The following is a 23,306-nucleotide window of genomic DNA, read 5'->3' as shown; positions in this document are numbered from 1 at the left end:
TATGACAAATTTTAAGATAAGGATTATAGAGCTGAGTAAATAATAGACTTAAGTGATTCAAATATAAGTTTTCGTAGTGCTTACATAGAAATGAAATATTAATAATTAACTTAAGATAATTCTCAAAAAAAGTATGTCTGGATAAATAAATGATTTAGAAGACCTATAATAATAAAGAATTAAGGTCAGTTGAACCCTGCAGTAAGACTTCCTTCTAAGAATCTATGTTAGCAATTAATAACATAATAGATGAAAAGTCTCAGTATAATAGTGTTTAACAGTATCTTTTGCCACCAGTGTATATTGGCCTTATCTAATTTCCTGCATATACACAAATATATTTGCATAAATAATACATAATACTTCTGCCTTATTGACTATGCCAAAGCCTTTGACTGTGTTGATCAGCACAAACTGTGGAAAATTCTGAAAGAGATGGGAGTACCAGACCACCTGACCTGCCTCTGGAGAAATCTGTATGCAGGTCAGGAAGCAACATTTAGAACTGGACATGGAACAACAGACTGGTTCCAAATAGGAAAAGGAGTACTTCAAGGCTGTATATTGTCACCCTGCTTATTTAACTTATATGCAGAGTACATCATGTGAAACACTGGATTGGATGAAGCACTAGCTGGAGTCAAGACTGCTGGGAGAAATATCAATAACCTGAGATATGCAAATGACACCACCCTTATGGCAAAAAGCAAAGAAGAATTAAAGAGCCTGTTAATGAAAGTGAAAGAGGAGAGTGAAAAAGTTGGCTTAAAGTACAACATTCAGAAAACTAAGATCATGGCAACTGGTCCCATCACTTCATGGCAAATAGATGGGGAAACAATGGAAACCGTGACAGATTTCACTTTTTTGGGCTCCAAAATCACTGCAGATGGTGACTGCAGCCATAATATTAAACGATGTTTGCTCCTTGGAAGAAAAGATATGACCAACCTAGACAGCATATTAAAAAGCAGAAACACTATTTTGCCAACAAAGGTCTGTCTAGTCAAAGCTATAGTTTTTCCAGTAGTCATGTATGGATGTGAGAGTTGGACTATAAAGATAGCTGAGCGCTGAAGAATTGATGCTTTTGAACTGTGGTGTTGGAGAAGACTCTTGAGAGTCCCTTGAACTGCAAGGACATCCAACCAGTCCATCCTAAAGGAGATCAGTCCTGAATATTCTTTGGAAGGACTGATTCTAAAGCTGAAACTCCAATTCTTTGGCCACCTGATGTGAAGAACTGACTCATTTGAAAAACCCTGATACTTAGAGAGATTGAAGGCAGGAAGAGAAATGGATGACAGAGGGTGAGATGGTTGGATGGCATCACTGACTCAATGGATATGAGTTTGAGTAAACTCCGAAAGTTGGAGATGGACTGGGAAGCCTGGCATGCTGCAGTCCATGGGGTCTCAAAGAGTCGGACATGACTGAGTGACCGAACTGAACCCCACATAATGGAAGAAACAGACCTCATATCACCTATTTCCTTCCCAAGGATCTCAGGGGTGATTTATGTTAAAAAAAAAAAAAAAACCATTATGGAAAATAGTATGGAGTTTTTCAAAATTTAAAAACATTTTTTAGTTCTGAATATTTATTAGCACAACTAACCAATGTCCAAAATGTGACGTTAACATATATAAGGAACATGAGGAGGAAAATCACTTTATATACTATATAGTATGTGGCAAGAATAATATAAAACATATCAACACCTATGGCTCAGCAATTTCTCTTCTGTGGGTACATATACAAAAGAATTGAAAGTATTACCCCAATGAGATATCTGTACATGTGCATAAAAGCTCAACTCACAAGAGTCAAGAGGTTGAAGCCACCCAAGGGTCCACCAACAGATGAAGCAATAAACAAAATGTCATATATACAAGCGATGGAATATTACTCACATTAAAAGGAAATTCTGGCAAATGTCACAACATGAAAGAAACTTACACTAAGTGAAATAAGTCAATCAGAAAAAGACAAATACTGTACAATTCAACTTATAAGAAGTATCCGACTAATCACATTTGTAGGAACAGAGGGTAGAATGAAGCTCCCAGAGACTAGAGACGAGGAATGTGGAGTTCCTTAATGAGCATAGAATTCTGGTTTTGCCAGATGAAAAAAGCTCTGGAGATTGGTTGCACAGTGTGAATATACTTAATGATGCTATACTATACACTCAGGAATGATTAACAAAGTAAATTTTATGTCATGTGTATTTTACCACAATATTTTTTTTTTTTAAATCTCTACTCCAGACTATATTTGATTTTCTCAGTTTAGTTGCTGGCAGCAATCCCTTCGATAATGTTTGCTATGCTCCTTCTCTTTTATGATGGAACAAATTCTTTTTTCACAGGAAATGGAAGAATTTGTGCAGAGCTCTGGAGAACATGGTATTGTGGTGTTTTCATTGGGATCAATGGTCAGTAACATGTCAGAAGAAAGAGCCAATGTGATTGCATCAGCCCTTGCCCAGATTCCACAAAAGGTACACACAGTAACTTAACAGTGAGCAACTGTTTAATGTCTGTAAAACTCTATAAAAGGTCTGATTTTAGACATTTTCCAACAGAAAGGTAAATTATATGATAACTCCAATTTATCTCTCATATATACAAACCAAAATATATATAGTAGGTGTTATAGAATTACAAGGAGTATCTTTCATCCATAATAAATTTAGATTAACGTTGTAATAAAAAATGATATTAAAGAGATACAGTATGAATTTTGGTATTCTAATGGTATCATGGGGCCGGAGAAGAAACCACCAAATTCTGCTTTGTCACTTGTTCCATTTCCTTGAATGATATCTAAGGTACAGTACACATACAAATGTTCTCTGGGGTTAAATTTTAACAGAAAATATATAACACAATAATATAACAATATAACACAATAATGTTAAGCAATATTGATAGAAGGCCGTTGTGCTTCTTGCAGTGTACACTTAACATGTAATCCTGGTCTTTTATGTGTCCCATAAATTTTGGAACAGACCTATCAGTGTGTTTTTCAGAGTGCTACTCAGAGAAAGGATGGACAAGATTCCCCAAACTGCCATCCAACCACACTGATTTAGAGAAAATAACATCTGCTTCCCTGGTTGACTAAGCCCTGCTAAAATCTGAAGCAGGAAGATCAATGTGATAGAGTGAAGATAGGGTCCTGCCCTTAAGGTGAACTCTGTAAAGTCTGGTCCTTAATGAACTCTGCTTCTAACCTGTCACATTCTTCCTCCTGATTAAAGAGGGAGAAGGGACTATAAGAAGCAGTCAAGCATAAGGAAGACTGGCATGGCGAAGATTCACCTGCCTCTCTTCTTCAGAAAATGCAACAGTAACTTTTTTTCTAATATATAAAATACCCCTGTGGTCTTCAGATATTTGTGAACAACTTTTTAGTTTGCAATCTGATAGGCCTCTCAATAATCTATGCTATTTTTTGCTGAGAAACTAAAATTAATTTACATTCATTCACAGAGCAAATAGAAGTTAAACACTAATAAAATATAATCCAGTTTATGAGAATTGCTTGGAATTCCAAAGTTGTTCCTTATTTTTGTACTGGATCTAGAGACCACACTAATCAATTCTGTGAATGCTTTATGCTTCATTGTTGAAGTATTCAGGATCAGTTGAATAAACTTTGGTGCCACTATTTTGGAACTTTTTCAATAGCCCTATTGTCCCTTTCAAATTGTCAACTGGCTCTTCTTTTCTAAAGGTAAAACAACCAAGTCTAGTAATAGTGGCAATACTTTGGATTCATGTCAAAAAATTCCAGTTGTCATTGCTTTTGCAAGCGCTTAACAGTTTATAACTTAAATGAAGCTATACTTCCTAAGAAGCACAAATTAACTTATTATTAATAAATTATGAATAAGCAAAGGTATTTATTTCTAAGTGGCTGATGCATGCATTTTCCTCTTTTTAACAAAATGTGTGATTCTGATAAACTAACTTGTTATACTAAAATTGATATAACTAAACTGTCTTCTATAATGGTCACAAAGAAATCAGTGAATATTAAATTTGAAGATGACCGCTAATGTAAAAGAAGGCAAATAAGTGTGTAGGTTACTTGTCATCTGTCACTGTCTCTTTGTACTTGAAATAAGACCACCTAGAAATTATTAAAGTTTTCGTGTTGGCACTGACATCTCAATTGTCTATGCCATCATGTGTATATCAAATGTAGGTGTTCCTCTTCATGTCAGGGTATTGTGCATGGGTGCTAATTCACTTCAGTCATATCTAGTTCTTTGCGACCCTATGGACTATATCCCTCCCAGCCCCTCTGTCCATGGGATTCTCCAGGCAAAATACAGGAGTGGGCTGCCGTGCCCTACTCTAGGGCATCTTCCCAACTTCCCAACCCACATCACTTATGTTTCCTGCATTGGCATATGGGTTCTTTACAAGCAGCGCCACCTGGGAAGTTAACAGTTAATATTACTTAATATGCCCTCATTTCTTAGGTCATATGGAAGACATGTAACTACATATATTTTGATCACTTTAGAATTGTAACTTTGAAGCTCAACTCATAGAATAAGATATTACCCTTACCCTAACAGGTTCTATGGAGATACGATGGCAAAAAACCAGACACCTTAGGACCCAATACTCGGCTGTATAAGTGGATCCCCCAGAACGACGTTCTTGGTAAGACTTAGTAGAAAAAAATATTGAAAACTTGGGTAAAGCTGAGCAGAGTGACAGCACTTCAAAAGGAAACAAATGTATAGAGAATTATTGAAACACTTGAAAAATGTATTATTTTATTTTTATCTCCTACGCAAGGGGAAAAAGGAAGAATGTATAACAATTGGCCTTTTATTCTACACAGTCACACCGCTTATGGCCAGAATCGTTATTTTGGCTCTAATTTCTACTCACCATGATCTTTTCAATAACTTCCTGGATTGTTGTTCTGTCTCTGAATTCTTTCCTTATACATCTCTTTTCTCCTTTGTAGGGGCATGCTAAATGCTACTAAAAACAAGTTCCCTTTTTATTACACGTGACTTTCCATTTTCTCTAAAAGAAAAAAATCTGCAATCATTTTTATGACACAATAACACACTTCATGACAAAAGGTTGCTTTTCCTTCCTCTGGTTCCAGTGCTACTACCATTATCCTTCTTTTCCCCTGATACCATTCCTGTCAGACTAAATGACTCCATTATATCTTTAAGAGAATAATTTCTGGCATGCCCTCCTCTTTATTTTGCACATGTGGTTTTTTTTACCCAGAATGTTTTCTCAAGTTGTTCACCTGCCAATCATAGATTCATCTGTGACGTTCAAGTGACTCAGCACTTCTTTCACAAAGTCTTCATTTACCCTTTCAGCAGACATAGCAGTTTCTTTTCTGAGTTCTGAAAGCAATTTAAAAGCACTCTCATATGTGTAATAATCTGTTATCTTAAAAAACACTGCTTCTTTCAGTGCCTGATAAAGCCCATTTCTCATTTTATTCTAAAAGTTAAAAGTAATCATTTTATTGAAATTCACTCAATCCTAGGCCATCCAAAAACCAAAGCCTTTATAACTCATGGTGGAAGCAATGGCATCTACGAGGCCATCTACCACGGCATCCCTATGGTGGGCCTTCCTTTGTTTGCTGATCAACCTCATAACGTTGTTCACATGACGGCCAAGGGAGCAGCTATCAGATTGGACTTGGAAACAATGTCAACAGAAGATTTGCTCAATGCATTGAAGGAAGTCATTAATAATCCTTTGTGAGTATACATTTTTACCTGATATTCTATCTAGAGAAATTCTCATGTGAAGGCCAAGGAGGCAGAAATGAGCCTTCACATAAGTATAATGAAGAGTAAGATTTACTCAATGTTTTGAAAACAGTCAATAATAACCTATTTTGAGTGTCTCAACATTTTTTTTATGGTTTTATGGGAAAGGTTTGTCAATAGTTTAAAGATAGTAGAGAAATTCTGAAAGACTTAAGCATTCAAATGAGAAGAATCACTGAAATGGTAATAGAAGGATTAAGACACATTTAGAACAAAGGTAAGTAGGGAAACATGCATCGTATTAATATGAACACTCATCTGCCCACTTTACTTTCTTTCTGCCTGTGAACTCCTCCAATGTTTTAAACTCTACAAAGATACTTTATTTTCAGTAAACTCCTTTGACATAATCAATCTTAAATTCCCATTACATTTAATATTTTCCAAGTTTTCTATGCTAATATTCTGACCTCATCACTGATAAATGGTTAACACCTAGAACTTTCTAATTACTCAGTTTCAACTATGTAAATAATATTTATAAATACAGGTTTATTCCTAGGTTTTCTGATTGTGATAATTTTTGTCTAATTTAGAAGAATTATAAATCTAAATGCAATTGATTTGGAAGGATATGTTGAGATATTCCTTTTTAAAAAATTTTTACACAATTTTTAAAGCCTATTTTCCATTCAAAATTATTACCAAATATTGGTTATGTTCACAGTGTTGTACAACACAACCTTGAGCTTATATTATTCCCAGTAACTTTAGCTTCCTACACCGCAATGTGTATATTTCTATTCCTCCAATCTGGTAACCAAAATTTGTTCTCTATATCTGCAAGTTTTTAATAATACTTTGCTAATAGAACTTTCTAACTTAATTTCAACTATGTAGATATTGCTTATAAATGTAGATATATCCTGAGTTCTTTAGGTTGTGATTGATTTTGTCTTATTTGGAAGAGATATGATGGGATATTACTGTCTAAAAGCCAAATTTTCAAAAACGAGAAATATTTGATTTCCAAATCACTTCAGGATATGTGTGAATTTCAGTAACACAATTATATTAATATCATAAATATGATATATATATATTTCCCCCTATTGTTTCATAACGACTTTGCAATGAAACCTTTTGAGAATGTCAGTCATAGTAGCACAGTGTGTATTTGTGTCTTTATAGCAGTGCTATTTAAATTTAATTTTAGGACAGCTATTGTCCTAAATGAGCACTGCAAAAAAAAAAAAAAAAGCAAAAATATTTTATTTTTTTCTAAAGTAATAGATCTTTCATTTGCTGATTCAATATAAATGTACATCTTTTAGTGTCTTCATATTTTTTTTAAATTTTAATAATGTAAATGTGGTGTCAAAAATGAAGTTGATTTTTTAGCTGCTATATACTGAATGTTCATGATATGCTACATATTTTATTTAGTATCATAGTGTTACTTTACACATATTAAGCAACTTCTTTATTGCAGTCTATTCATGAGATGGTTAGATGGTATCACTGACTCAATGGACATGAGTCTGAGCAAGCTCTGAGAGTTAATGATGGACAGGGAAGCCTGGCATGCTGCAGTCCATGGAGTCACAAAGATTCGGACATCACTGAGTGACTGAACTGATCCCTATTGTATCACAAAAATGTTTCCTGATTACTGCAATCCTTGCAAACACCAAGTGCTCCCCCTGTGTTTTGACAGAAAATGGAGAAAAGTTAACTCCATTGTTATTGCTGCAGTGCCGTGTTATAGCACTCTGTGAGTTAGAGTTCATGAACCATATCTCATTATTCTTCCTACTTTCTTGTCCGTTAGCCATCATACCTAGGTCAGGAAAATCCCCTGAAGAGAATGGCTACCGACTCTAGTATTCTTGCCTGGAGAATTCCATGGACAGATGACCCTGGCAGGCTACAGTCTATGGGATTGTAAAGAGTCAGACGCAACTGAACACAAACACACACACAGTCCATCATCATTTCAACAGTAGAAACAGTAGTTCAGGCAGTGTAACTGCAATGCCTGAAAGTGAAATTTTGAGTCTTCTCCATATTCTAAGAGAATCTTGTTCTAAAAGAACAAGAACAAGGAGAACAATATGAGAAAACATTTTCTGAGAGTATACTAGATTCTAAGAATGCCTATAAGAATCAGAATGGTATTCTCAAAAAAACAGATGAGTTACTATTTCTATCCATTTTATACAAAAATGAAAACCTGAGGAACAGACTCTATTGTGATTGGGCCCTCCAATTATGAAAGAAAAAGTTTAAAAGATAAAAATGCTTTTAAAACTTAATAAAATTAAGTTTTAAAAAAACTAAGGGACAGAAAGAATAAGAAGCAGCCAGCAAGTATCAGAGTCAGAAATCAAACCAAGTCAATCCACTTCCACACTTTCAACTACTACTTCACTAATGTAAGATCAGTCCTCTCTGGACCTGTCTCTCAACCTCATCATAGATTTACTTGCTATAGCTGGATTATGACTGCATTTTAAAACATGTTTACCAGGTCAATTAACAATTCTTTACAAGATAATTCAATCTTTGAATAAACAAATTATGAATTTTTTTCTTTTTTTTTCATTTTGGAACAACTCATGCCACTTTAGACTACACAGTCTTTTCCCTCTCATTTTCTTTCTTTTCTTTGTAACTTGAAATCCTAAGAATTTAAGAAATCCTAGCCCATAAGCTGGGCTTCCCTTGTAGCTCAGATGGAAAAGAATCCACCTGCAATGCAGGAGACCCTGGTTCAATTCCTGGGTCAGGAAGATCCTGGCAAAGGGATAGGATACTCCAGTATTCTCAGGCTTCCTTGGTAGCTCAAATAGTAAAGAATCTGCCTGCAATGCAGGAGACCTGGATTCAATCTCTGGGTTGGCAAGATCCCCAGGAGGAGGGCATGGCAAGCCACTCCAATATTCCTACCTGGAATATCACCATGGATAGAGTAGCCTAGCTGGCTACAGTCCACAGCGTGGCAAAGAGTCGGACATGACTGACTGATAAGCACAGCACAGCCCATAAGCTAAGATCTCAGTCATCACCTTGGAGGAAAAGTAGCTACTTTTCTTCCACTCTGTGTTGCACTCTTTGTTACCATTTGCAAGAACATTTCACTAATTTATCTGTTATAGCTCTTTCTATAAATTGATCACTGATTTTCCTTCAGCTACAAAGAGAATGTCATGAGGTTATCAGCCATTCAACATGATCAGCCTATGAAACCCTTGGACCGAGCGATCTTCTGGATTGAATTTGTCATGCGGCACAGAGGAGCCAAGCACCTGCGGCCCGCCGCCCACGACCTCACCTGGTTCCAGTACCACTCTCTGGACGTGATCGGGTTCCTGCTGGCCTGTGTGGCAACTGCTGTGTTTGTCATCACAAAGTGTTGCATGTTTTGTTGCCGAAAGTGTGCTAGCATAGGAAAGAAGGGGAAAAGAGACTAGTTGTTTCTGAGATGTGTAGCAGGTTTGCCACATAAATACAACTCCTCATATTTATTACAGTAAGATGAATTATGATCAAGTTCGACTCCTCTTGTGACAAAATGTAAATTTTACTTTCAAGGAATTTTCTACCTGACAAAAAGTATGTCTTGCCAAGAGAAAACACTGATGAAAAATGAAATAAATAATAAAACTATATGCATACATATTGAAATTGATTATTTTAATTCAAAAGTTAATCTAAAAAGAAATGATTGTGTTTAACTACTTTTCACATGCTCTATGTAAAAACAACAATGATAAGAAGTCTACTTATAGCATGTGTCATTTTCTTGATATTCAGAATTCTTAACTTCATTTTCATGTCAAATTTTATAGGTTTTTCTTGTTATTGAAATTGTTCAATAATTGGAATTCTGTAAAAAGATTCAGTCCTTTATTCTATTTGTGAGACCACTATCAGTTCTTCATTTTTACTGTGCATGCAGCCTCAGCATCACTTCCTACCTAGAGCCATGGTAAGATATTTGCTTTCATCCAGTTTAGCTTATTTCCCAGAAGAGTGTTTGTAGAATTCGAAATATAGCAACTGCTACCTGCTTCCTATTATAAAATTGAAATATTTGTGAAAATCTTTAATTTCATGACTCGATTCTCCTTTTCTCATCCACTTTTAGTCACCAATTATTTTCCCTCCCAATAATGGATGTAAATTCTCAACTGTATATTAAGAAATTATATAACCTAGACTCTAAAGGGACTTAGAGAATTTTCATTCTCTCAAAATGTACCTGAATTTATCTGCAGATCTTGTCTATATCTAAATACGTATCTTAGTCTACATATACTCTTACAAAACAAGACACAGCATCACTTATCTACTTGCAGATACGACCTATTATCCAATGGGTTTGGTGACCATAGATTGAATTAATTACTATTGTCTTATAATGCATTTTGAACCACACTTTTGATTAGCATTTATCATTCTTTTGTCTCTTTCTTCAAGCAGCGATGCCTCGTTCCTTACCATAACACTTCTATGTAAAATTCAATTATCATGACAAAAAATAACATAGACATCATGTTCTTTAAACCTGGGCCCATCTATGGTGAAACAGATCACCAGCCCAGGTGGGATGCATGAGACAAGTGCTCGGGCCTGGTACACTGGGAAGACCCAGAGTAATCGGGTGGAGAGGGAGGTGGGAGCGGGGATCGGGATGGGGAATACGTGTAAATCCATGGCTGATTCATATCAATGTATGACAAAACCCACTGAAATGTTGTGAAGTAATCAACCTCCAACTAATAAAAAAATAAAAAAAATAAATAAATAAACCTGGGCCCACTATGACTGACATAATCAGCACCAATGAGATCAATACAAAAATTACAGAAATATTAAGAAAAATTGGTGATTCAGATGAAAGCAATCTGAAGCCACGTTCATGAAAAGTGTACATCAGGAAAGCAGTTTATGATTGAAGTGGTCCAGGTGAAGAAATGAGTATTTTAGTCAAGAAGACCACCATTCACACCATGTGACATTCATCAACCTAAGACATAACTAATATTAAACATAAAATCAAACTTTGATGCTCGGAGAATAATAGGAAGATTTACCACAGGACTTTCCATATAACCCTTCTAGATAATTGACACATTTCTGAAGAAAAGTAGAATTAATATGCTGCCATAGTAGAGAGTATTATTAGCTCACATATATAGGCTTATATAATTTGCCTCAAATCTATCCAGCAATAATTGTAACATAAAAAGGATCGATAGTCACTGTACAGTGAGAATGACTACTGATCTACAACAAAAGCTCATGCAGCCCAAAATGAAAATAAACAAAGAGTATGCACAGGAAATTCACAGAAGTAAAATTGCCAATGATAATTTAAAAGTGACAAAAGTCACTGGTTCTTCAGGAATAGAAATTAAGTCAAAAAAATTATTTTTTTTACCAAAATTTTGTAGAGCAATTAATCTGGTAGGACTAATTTTGGAGAAGTAAAATAACATGGAAAGAATCATTTTAAATGAAATTTAAACACACACTTGTTTTACATTCAAACCCAAAAGGGAGACACCATCCCATAAAGTTTAAGGTAGTATACTGTAAATGCAAATAGTGTAGAGTTAAATCACTACAAAATTACTATGGATTGGTTTGGGATCATTGCAGTTACTTAACTTCCCTATGCCCCAGCTGTTCCATCACATAAAGTAATGACGATAAAGTAATGGTATCAATCAATTCATGGGGTTAACAGAGTTTGAATACATTAACATTATAAAGGACTAAATAAATGCTTACATAGTGGAATGTAATTTGCACTAACTTTTCTCATTAAAATGAATAAGAAATGTCAACAATGATTTTAGTCCAATTTTTGGTGTAATGTTTCAAACATAAATGATAATAACATCTTCTATTAAATTTGTAGAAATTAAATATGTCAATTAAATTTATCATACAGGATTGGATCAAGGTGGTGGAACAAGAGGACATGGTGTTCACATCCCCCCACAAACACATCAAAAATCGATCTTTCTGTGGAACAATTCTCACAGAAAACTATCTTCAGACTGGAAGAACTCATACAAATATAGGCCCAAGAAAGATTTCCATGTAACTCACAGGATGGAAAGAAGATGTAAGATTGGTTGTTCCTGAGAGGTATATAAAAAAGAGAGAAGGTCCAAACAGGTGAACTGTCCCCTTGGGGAACTAAGGAGTCAAGCCACAGAACGGGTGTCCCAGATTGGGGTCCTACATGGAGGGGGAAAGCCCACTGGTTGCTGGGAGAACTACTGACACAAAGTGCATGGCTGAGAAGTCTAGACTCTGTTCTCAGAGAGTACACAGGTGCTACTTGCCTACAAACAGTAAGGAGAAGCTCCACACTGGCAGCTTTCACCTCGCCATGCACCTGAATCCAAGCAAGATAAACATTCCACCTCTTCATTTCACACCACACCTTGGCACAGGATCTGGATAAGCTGGGAAAACACTCAGACTAGCCATGATGAGAAAGCCTGGGGCTCAGGTGTGTTCTGGATGGGGTGACCACTGGCAGTACTGGCACTTATTGGGCTTTGTTTAAAAAATAACCATCATCACATGCCATAGTCCATCCACCAGCTGACCAAGAGTTTTGTCTCCACCTACTCCACTGGTCATAGCAAACACCTTCTTCCAATGACACGGGAGAAGACTCTGCACATGGACATCACCAGATGGCCAACACTGAAATCAGACTGATTCTATTCTTTGCAGCCAAAGATGGAGAACTCTATACAGTCAGGAAAAACAAGACTGGGAGCTGACTGTGGCTCAGATCATCAGATCATGAACTGCTTATTGCCAAATTCAGATTTAAATTGAAGAAAGTGGGGAAAACCAATAGACCATTCAGGTATGACCTAAATCAAACCCCTTATGATTATACAGTGGAAGTGAGAAATAGATTTAAGGGACTAGATCTGACAGACAGAGTGTCTGATGAACTACGGTTTGTGGCATTGTACAGGAGACAAGGATCAAGATCATCCCAAGAAAAGAAATGCAAAAGAGCAAAATGGCTGTCTGAGGAGGCCTTACAAATAGTTGTGAAAAGAAGACAAGCCAAAAGCAAAGGAGAAAAGGAAACATATACCCATTTGAATGTAGATTTCCAAAGAACAGCAAGGAGAGATAAGAAAGCCTTCCTCAGTGATCAGTGCAAAGAAATAGAAGAAAACAATAGAAGGGGAAAGACTAGAGATCTCTTCAAGAAAATTAGAGATGCCAAAGGAATATTTTAGGCAAAGATGGACTAAATAAAGGACAGCAATGGTGTGCACCTAAAAGAAGCAGAAGATATTAAGAAGAGGTGGCAAGAATACACAGAATGGCTGTACAAAAAAGATCTTCATGACCCAGATAATCACGATGGTGTGATCACTCACCTAGAGCCAGACATCCTGGAATGTGAAGTCAGGTGGGCCTTAAAAAGCATCACTACAAACAAAGCTACTGGAGGTGATGGAATTCCAATTGAGCCATTACAAATCCTGAGAGATGATGCGGTGAAAGTGCTGCACTCAATATGCCAGCAAATTTGGAAAACTCAGCAGTGGCCAAGGGACCAGAAAAGGTCAGTTTTCATTCCAATCCCTAAGAAAGGCAATGCCAAAGAATGCTCAGACTACTGCACAGTTACACTCAACTCACACACTAATAAAGTAACGCTCAAAATTCTCCAAGCCAGGCTTCAGTGATACATGAACCGTGAACTGCTGGATGTTCAAACTGGTTTTAGAAAATGGAGAGGAACTAGAGATCAAATTACCAACATCTGCTGGATCATCGAAAAAGGAAGAGAATTCCAGAAAAACATCTATTTCTGATTTATTTGACTATGCCAAAGCCTTTGACTGTGTCCGTCACCACAAACTGTGGAATATTCTGAAAGAGATGGGAATATCAGACCACCTGAATTGCCTCTTGAGAAATGTGTATGCAGGTAAGGAAGCAACAGTTAGAACTGGACATGGAGCAACAGACTGGTTCCAAATAGGGAAAGGAGTACATCAAGGCTGTATATTGTCACCTTGCTTATTTAACTTACATGCAGAGTACATCATGAGAAACTCTGGGCTGGATGAAGCACAAGCTGGAATCAAGATTGCTGGGAGAAATATCAATAACTTTAGTATGCAGATGACACCAAATTTATGGCAGAAAGTGAAGAAGAACTAAAGAGCCTCTTGACGAAAGTGAGAGAAGAGAGTGAAAAAGTTGGCTTAAAGCTCAACATTCAGAGAACTAAGACCATGGCATCTGGTCCCATCAGTTCATGGCAAATAGAAGGGGAAACAACGGAAATAGTGGCTGACTTTTTTTTTTTTTTTGGACTCCAAATCACTGCAGATGGTGATTGCAGCCATAAAATTAAAAGAAAATTACTCCTTGGAAAGAAAGTTATGACCAACCTAGACTCTATATTAAAAAGCAGCGACATTACTTTTCCAACAAAGGTCTGTCTAGTCAAGACTATGGTTTTTCTGTAGTCATGGATGGATATGAAAAGTTGGACTGTGAAGAAAGCTGAGTGCTGAAAAAATCAATGCTTTTGAACTGTGGTGTTGGAGAAGACTCTTGAGAGTCCCTTGGACGGCAAGTAGATTCAACCAGTCCATCCTGAAGGAGATAGGTCCTGGGTGTTCATTGGAAGCACTGATGTTGAATCTGAAACTCCAAAAATGTGGCCATCTAATATGAAGAACTGATTCATTTGAAAAGATCCTGATGCTGGAAAAGATTGAGGGCAGGAGGAGAAGGGGACGACAGAGGATGAGATGGTTGGATGCCATCACTGACTCGATGGACATGAGTTTGAGTAGACTCCAGGAGTTGGTGATGGACTGGGAGGCCTGGCTTGCTGCAATCCATGGGGTTGCAAAGAGTCAGACACCACTGAGAGACTAAACTGAAACTTAACTCCACAGCACAGATTTGCAGTATATCTGGGTCAGCCTCATCAAGGGACACAAATTTGGGCTGCACACAAACAGAGCCACAGATGCCTACACAAGTGGTATATAGGATGTATGTGCATACTTAATCACTCAGTCATGTTTGACTCTTTGCAATCCAAAAGACTGTAGCTGGCTAGTCTCCTCTGCCCATGGGCTTCTCCAGCAAAGAATACTGAAATGGGTTGCCATGCATTTCTGCAGGGGATGGTCCTGATCCATGGATTGAGCCAAGGTATCCTGCATTGCAGGAAGATTCTTTACTGGCTGAGCCCCTGGAGAATCCTGGTATACAGGACATCTGTGGGCAAACAGACCTCATTGACTTCAGCACTCTCCACCCTTGGAGAAGGGAGAAAAAAATAATATGAAAAAAAGCCTGATTAAACCTAACTCTTAGGACTTCTTTTCAGCAAGTTGGGAATAGACTCTACCCATGACAGGACGGTGACAGCTTTAGAGCAGAAAAGAAGTCCCACCTCACACCCTGCTAGGTTTTAGAAACTTACACTGCACAACACTCCCTATCAAGGTTTTAACACCCAGTACACACACTCTGAAGAAAGATGTGACTGACGTCGATTTCCAAACACCGCTCACACCAAAGACATTGAAAACATGTAGTCTCCACAGGAATAGTCACATATAGGTGAATACTCACCTTATCAGGACCACAAAATAGAATTATTTCTCCTAAAATCAGAGAGACAAAGTTAAGTGAAATGAAAAAGCAGAGGAAACAACCCACTAAAAGAGCAAGAGAAATCCCCTGAAGAAACACATAATGAAACAAGCATCACCAATCAACCAGACCCTGAGTTTTAAAAGGAGATATTATAAATATTAATTAAATTTTAAGGAAAGTTATAGATAAAACACAAATAACTGTAACAAGGAGTTAGAAATTATAAAGATCAAACAACCCAAATTAGAGAATTCAATTTCTTAGACAAAAAGCTATTTATAAGCAATCAATAGCTAACTAAAGGACACAGAAGAATAAGTCATTTGGAAGACAGCATAGGAAAAAATCACCCAATCAGAAGAGCAGACAGAGTAACAAACAAAAAAGTGAAAGCAACATACAAGATCTGTGGGATAATATAAAATGAGCCAATTTATGCATAAGATGGATTCCAGAAGAGACAGAGAAGGAAATAAAAAAACTATTTGAAGAAATTTGGGCAGAAAATTCCATAACATAAAGCAAGAAACAGATATCAAAATGGTATGAAACAAAATCAACCTAAACAGGCCCACAGCTAGACTTGTGAGAATTAATTTGGCAAACATTAAGAATAAAGACAATATTCAAAGGTAGAAAGAAAACAGAGAGTCGTTTTCAAGGAGACTTCCATAAGTCTATCAGATGATTTTTTGACAAAAACAAGCCATTGGAAGAGTCATGCTAAAATCAAAATCCTGAATGGGAAATCCTTTCAAACTTGCCCAAGAAGACTGTCATTTAGAATAGAAGGAAAGATAATGAATTTCTCAGAAATGTAAAAACTGAAAGAATTCAGCAGTACCAAGCCTATCTTAAAAGAGAGGCTGAAGATTCTCTAAATGAAAAACAAGCAAAACTCTTTAGAAAGATAAGATCTGAATAAGAAAGGCAAGCATAGAGTAAGGGCTGAAGGTCACTTAGATAAATCAGTACATGGAATAAAAAACAATCAAAAAATTGAAAAAGCAACTATAATTATAATAAACAGTCAAAGAATAAGCAGGATGAAAATAAAAATAAGATTAACAAAGTCACAAAATGTGGGGAAAAGAAGTATAAAATATAAATATTTTAGAGTATGACTGAACTCAGAAGTTATTTAGTTTTAAGCAAGTAGACATATTTGGTGTCAACTTAAACAAATGCCATGGTAGCTACAAATCAAAAACATAGATAGATTCACAAAAACCAAAAACATAGGAACTATACCAGAATACAAGGGGAAAAAAAAATCAAGAGATAAGTGGAAAAATAAAAAGAAGAAATGGACACAGAAATACCATATAATAAAAAATATAAATGTCTGTAACTACACAATTTTGAATAATTACTCTAAATGTCAATGGACTTAATGCTCTAATCAAAAGATATAAAATAGATGAATGGATTAAAAAATATAAGAACAGTGATACTTCAGGGCGAAAACACACAAGACAATGTAAAGGGATGAAAAAGGATATTTTATGTACATGGAAACAAGAGAGAAGTAGGCGCAGCAATACTTACATCAGACAAAATTAAAAGACAAAAAATAAAAAGTCATTACTTAATGATAAAGAGATCTGCATAAGAAGATATTATCCCACTTAACATACACACACCCGATTGAAGAACATCCGTATATTTAAAGCAAATATTAACAGAAATAAAGGGAGAAATAGACAATAATACAATAAGAATAGCAAATGTTAACAACTGTCTGCCATCAATGGCGATATAACCCAGATAGAAAATCCATATGACAACAGAGGTCCTAAACAACACAGTATACCAGGGGTCTTAATAAATATCTATAGGACATTACTTCCAAACAAGAAGAATACATATTCTTTTCAAGCATATGTGGATGATTCTCTAGGACAGACCATGTAGGAGGTCAGAAAACAAGCCTCAACAAATACAAGAGGATGGAAGTTTTATCAGTCATTTCATAAATCACAATGGTATGTAACTAGAAGTCACCTATAGAAAGACAAAGAAGATAAGGAGGAATATGTTGAGACTAAACAATATGCTGCTAGAAGACCAATGGTCAATGATGAAATCAAAGAAGAAATGACGAATACCTCAAGACAAACAAAAATCAAAATACAATTTTACAAAATCTATGGAATGCATCAAGAGTAATGCTAAAAGGGAAGGTCATAGTGATGAAGAGCTTCTTCACTAAACAAGAAAAATCTCAAATAAAAACCTAAACTACCACATACAAGAAGTATAAATAGAAGAATAAGCAGGCCCCAAAACAGAAAAAGGAAGGGATTAATAAAGATCAGAGAGGAAATGAAAAAAATAGAGATTTTTTTAAATGTTAATAAAAAAATTAAAGCCAAGAATTTGTTTTTTAAAGATAGAATTGACAAACCTTTAGCCAGGCTCACCTAGAAGAAAAGAGAGGCCCAAACCAAATAACAAATGAAAGAAAAGAATAATTAATATCACAGAGATAAAAAAAATACTATAAATATACCATGAAGAGTCCAACAAATTGGAAGAAATGGACAAATTTCTATAAATAAACAACTTACCAAGACTAAATCAAGAAGAAACAGACAATGTGAACAGAATGATCATTATAAGTGAAATAGACTCTATTTAAAAAAAAATAAGCTATCATCCAAGAAAAGAATAAGACAGCTTCAATGAGAATTCTACCAAACATATAAATATGAGCTTATCTTTCTCAAACTCTTCCAAAAAATTAAAGAGACAGAAAGCCCCCAAATTCACTATAGAAGGGAAGTATTAACCTGATATAAAATCAGACAAGGACACAACACAAAATATTACAGGCCAATACCTTTAATGAATTCAGATGCAAAAATCCTCAAAAAATAGTAGCAAATTGAATGTAACAATATAAAAAAAGATCATTCAACTGATTCTGTTTGAACTTTTCCATGGTCACAAGATGATTTGATATAGGTAAATCAATCAATGGAAAACATACAGGAAAAAAAGAAACTGAAAAACCACACACTCATCTCAATAGCATTTAACAAAATCCAACATCCATTCATGAAAAAAGTGCTCTCATCAAAGTGGACATTGAAGGAACATATCTCAACATAATAAATGCTATTTATTGTAAAATCATAGTCTATATAATACTCAAAAGTGAAAACTTGAAAGACTTCCTGCTCAATTCAGAATTAAGACAAAGATGTCTACTTTCACTGCCTCTGTTTAATGCAGAATGTAAATTCATACCCACAGCAATCAGAGAAGAAAAGCAGAATAAAATTATCCAAATTGGAAGGGAAGAGGTAAAACTGTCACCACTTGCAGATGACATGACCCTCTATGTGAAGAACCCTAATGTATCCTAATAAAAATTATTAGAATAAATGAATTTAGCAAAGTTGAAGGATAAATGATTAATAAAGAAATCTGCTGTATTTCTATACCCTAATCTTGAAATATCAAAAAGTGAAAGAAAAAAGTCTCATTTAAAATCAAATCAAAAACAAGTAAAATACCTAAGAAGAAACCAAGGAGTTGAAAGTCTTAAACACTTGAAACACTGATGAAAGAAATTAGAAGTTACTCAAGGAAATGGAAGGCTATCCCTTGCACTTGGATTAGAAGAATTAACATTGTTAAAATGGCCATATTGCCAAAAGCAATCAATATATTTAATTCAATCCCTACAATAATAACCAGAACATTTTCACAAAACTAGAAGAAATAGTACTAAAATTTATAAGAAGCAAAAAGGGATCCAAATGGCAAAAGCAACCCAGAGGAAAATAAAGTTGATAGTATAACCTTTCCAGACTTCAGATAATACTATAAAGCTATGGTAATGAAAACATTGTGATATTGGTACAAAAACAGACTCGCAGGTCAGTGGAACAGAATAGAGGGTCTAGAAATAAACCCATCAAGCTAAAGCCAATTTATGGCAAAGGAGGCAAAAATATACAAAAAAGAAAAGAGTGTCTACAACAATGGTGAAGGAAAAGTAGACAGGCACATTAAAAACAATGAGATTGGAATATTCCATTGCACCACATGTAAAAATGAATTCAAAATGATTTAAAGACTGAAATATTATATAGGACACCATAAAACTCCTAGAAGAGAACAAAGACAAAATACTCTGTGACACAAATCATAACAAAATTTTCTTAGATTATTCTTCCAAGGAAAAAGAAATAAAGGCAAAAATAAGCAAATGTGACCAAATCAAACACAAAAGCTTTTCACAGGAAAGAAAACAAAGCAAAAACACAACTTATGGAAATGGAGAAAAATATTTGCACATGATGTGACAAACAAGGGGATAATATCTCAAATATACAAACAGCTTATGCAGTTCAATATAAAAAAGAAAACAAGCCAATCAAAACATGGACAGAAGACCTGACTAGACATTTCTACAAATAAGACAAACAGATAGTTAACGGGTAAATGAAAAGATGCTCAATGCTCCTAATTATTTGAGACATGCAAATCAAAACCACATAGAGGTATCACTTCACAGTGGTCAGAATGTCTATCATCAAAAAGTCTACAAACAGTAAATGCTAAAGAAAATGTGAAGAAAAGGGAATCCCCATACACTGCTGCTGGGAATGTGACTTCGTGCGACTGCTATGAAAAACAGTATGCAGGTCCATTAAAAACTAAAAATAGAACTACTACATGATCCAGTAATTCCCCTCCTGGTTATATAGCTGAAAAAAATCAAACACTAATTCCAAAAGACACATGCAACTCAATATTCATATCAGCACTTTATATAACAGCCTAGACATGGAAGCCACATGAGTGCCCATTAACAGACAATTGTCTTAAGATGTGGGATATATTTATAAAGGTATCTTACTCAGCCTTGGAAAGAATAAACTATTGCCATTTGTAGCAACATGGATGGAACTAGAGATCATTATTCTTAGTGAAATATGTCACACAGAGAAAAATACTATGTCACTTAATATAGAAACTAAAAAAATAATACAAATCAATCTATATACAAAACAGATTGACAGATATAAACAATAAAATTATCCTTACTAAACAGCAGGGGAGAGCAACCAATTTAGGAGTATGGGGTAAGAGATGTAAACTACTATACATAAAATGAATAAGCAACAAAACTCTACTGGATAGCACAGGGAATTATACTCAATATCTTGTAATAATCTATAATGGAATATACTTTACAAAAATATTAAATAATTTTACTATAGCCCTGCAGCTCTAACACAAATTTGTAAATCAACTACACATCAAGGTAGATAGAACTGATAAATAAAAAATTTTGCACCTTGACCTCCCATTCCTTTTTCTTTTAATTTGTGGCTGTGCTGGATCTTCCTGGTGCACAGGCTTTCCTCTAGTTGCAGAAACTGGGGGCTACTCTCTAATTGAGTTGCACATGACACTCGTTGAGGTGGCTTTTCTTGTAGTGAGATGGAGGCTCTAGGGCATGCACGCTTCAGTACTTGCAATGCATGGAGCTCAGTAGCTAGTTTCCTGGCACTAGAACTCAGGCTGAATATATGTGATGCATCACCTTAGTTGCCCCACGGCATGTGCCACCTTTCTGAATCAGGGATCAAACCTATGTCTTCTGCATTGCCAGGTTGATTCTTTACCAATGAGCCACCACTGAAGCCCCAAACCTCTCATTTGTTAGATAGTAACATGATATATTTTACAAAATCTTATGTGAAGTAAGAAACACTACTGAAAATTATTTTTTAAAACAGTTATTCAGTGTCTAGAAAGTGCCCTAAAGGTATACAAGCAAGTAAAGAAACATTTATTCCAAAAAAAAAAAAAAAAATTACCAGAAAAATCACTGAAAGCCTATGCCATTTAAATCTAAAAGAGCTCCCTCCCTCACCATCCTTATTCAGAAAACTAGACTTCACTCTGAGTAGGTTCAGAAAGAACACAAGTTTCACACTACCCACAGGTCCCATTTGAGTGTTCTCATATCTTCTTAGAGGAGTCAAGTCACTTGAATTTCTCACACACACTCAATATAGCTATGGGTTATAGCCACTAAGTTCCAGATAGTGGCCAACAAAATTTTTCCTTCTTCCACCCAGTCCCACTCATAGGCCAGAGATTCTATTCAGGCACAGCATATTGAGAATACTGAATCATTTGTGATGAAAAGGTAAACTAAAAATAGACATTACTATTTACACATCAAAGAGGGATGTCACAGAGAAAGAAGTCTGCCACTGTTCCTATCCCCAGCTCTGAAGGCAAAGTTCAGAGTATGACCAGAGGGAGACTTAAGGATATAAACACTATTCTCAAGGAACAAAGTTTATTTGAATCAGACGGTTGGAAGATCAAGCTTATAAGTGCCCACAAATTATCAAAGGTTTGCTGGTAAGCAGTTAAGAAGAAAGCTGTTTGCTTCATGACAGATACAAGCTAAACATTGGCAAGCAAGTTTATCAGAGAAAATCAGAGAAAAACACAGCTATGAAGAGCATTCCTGAGCTCAGAACATACATTAGACATTGACTTCTAAAACTATCCTTGCAGAAGAGAATGAAGTTTTGGGGGTCAGGTTCTGAAGCAATTTATGCCCCCAAGATATTATAAAAAACTGGAGTATAATCACCCGAATGATGAAAGCTAATGGTACAAAAAGAGACTGTTAAAAGGAGAGTGCTACCAAGAACAACAGCAACCCAAGGAATGTGCATATGACTAAGGTTACATCTTCCAAGTAGCTGCATTAGAGACTTTACACTGTAGGGGAAAGAGACTTAAAATAGTGCATGGAATCACTAAACATATATCAGTAACAAGATATGGAATCAGAATTGCTACACTGCACTGTCTAAATGTAATACTTTGACAATAATTTCACAAGACATATAAAGAAATACAAATATGTGACCTAAATGAGGAAAAGCAGTCAACAGAAACTGCCTATGAGAGGGATTAATGGCTAGCTGTAACAGGGAAAAACTTTAAATTAGCCAATGTCAGTGGGTTCAATGACTCAAAGGAAACTACTAGAAAGACAAAACACTGAAAGCAATAAAATGAGGAACTAAAATAGAAATGATCATAGGAGACTATTGGAATCATTATATTATTTCTTTTTTTTTCTTTTTCTTTTTATTAGTTAGAGGCTAATTACTTCACAACATTGCAGTGGGTTTTGTCATACATTGACATGAATTACCCATGGAGATACACGTATTCCCCATCCCGATCCCACCTCCCACCTCCTTCTCCATCCAATTCCTCTGGGTCTTCCCTGTGCACCAGGCCCGAGCACTTGTCTCATGCATCCCACCTGGGCTGGTGATCTGTTTCACCATAGATAATATACATGGTGTTCTTTCGAAGCATCCCACCCTCACATTCTCCCACAGAGTTCAAAAGTCTGTTCTGTACTTCTGTGTCTCTTTTCCTGTTTTGCTTATAGGGTTATCATTACCATCTTTCTAAATTCCATATATATGTGTTAGTATGCTGTAATGTTCTTTATCTTTCTGGCTTACTTAACTCTGCATAATGGGCTCCAGTTTCATCCATCTCATTAGAACTGATTCAAATGAATTCTTTTTAACTGCTGAGTAATATTCCATGGTGTGTATGTACCACAGCTTCCTTATCCATTCGTCTGCTGATGGGCATCTAGGTTGCTTCCATGTCCTGGCTATTATAAATAGTGCTGTGATGAACATTGAGGTGCACGTGTCTCTTTCAGATCTGGGTTCTTCGGTGTATATGCCCAGAAGTGGAATTGCTGGGTCATATGGCAGTTCTATTTCCAGTTTTTTAAGAAATCTCCACACTGTTCTCCATAGGTGGC

The 23,306-nt window shown here is 35.8% G+C and overlaps 1 protein-coding gene across 1 annotated transcript in view; it reads left to right on the top strand.

Annotated features, from left to right (window-relative positions):
- LOC122428435 (UDP-glucuronosyltransferase 2B4-like) overlaps positions 1–9,457 on the top strand; it is a 29,735-nt gene extending 20,278 nt beyond the window's left edge. Inside the window, exons 4-7 of the mRNA XM_043448460.1 lie at positions 2,372–2,503; positions 4,595–4,682; positions 5,545–5,764; positions 8,970–9,457. Coding sequence (XP_043304395.1) covers positions 2,372–2,503; positions 4,595–4,682; positions 5,545–5,764; positions 8,970–9,249 — 720 coding nt within the window. The 3' untranslated portion in view covers positions 9,250–9,457. The remainder of the gene's footprint in view (positions 1–2,371; positions 2,504–4,594; positions 4,683–5,544; positions 5,765–8,969) is intronic.
- Positions 9,458–23,306: the final 13,849 nt, after the last annotated feature.

This window comes from Cervus canadensis, chromosome 26 (assembly GCF_019320065.1).
Source record: "Cervus canadensis isolate Bull #8, Minnesota chromosome 26, ASM1932006v1, whole genome shotgun sequence".
In the NCBI taxonomy this organism is placed as follows: domain Eukaryota; kingdom Metazoa; phylum Chordata; class Mammalia; order Artiodactyla; family Cervidae; genus Cervus; species Cervus canadensis.
Note: the sequence above shows the minus strand (reverse complement) of the source record. Positions and strands in the feature narration are given on the sequence as shown.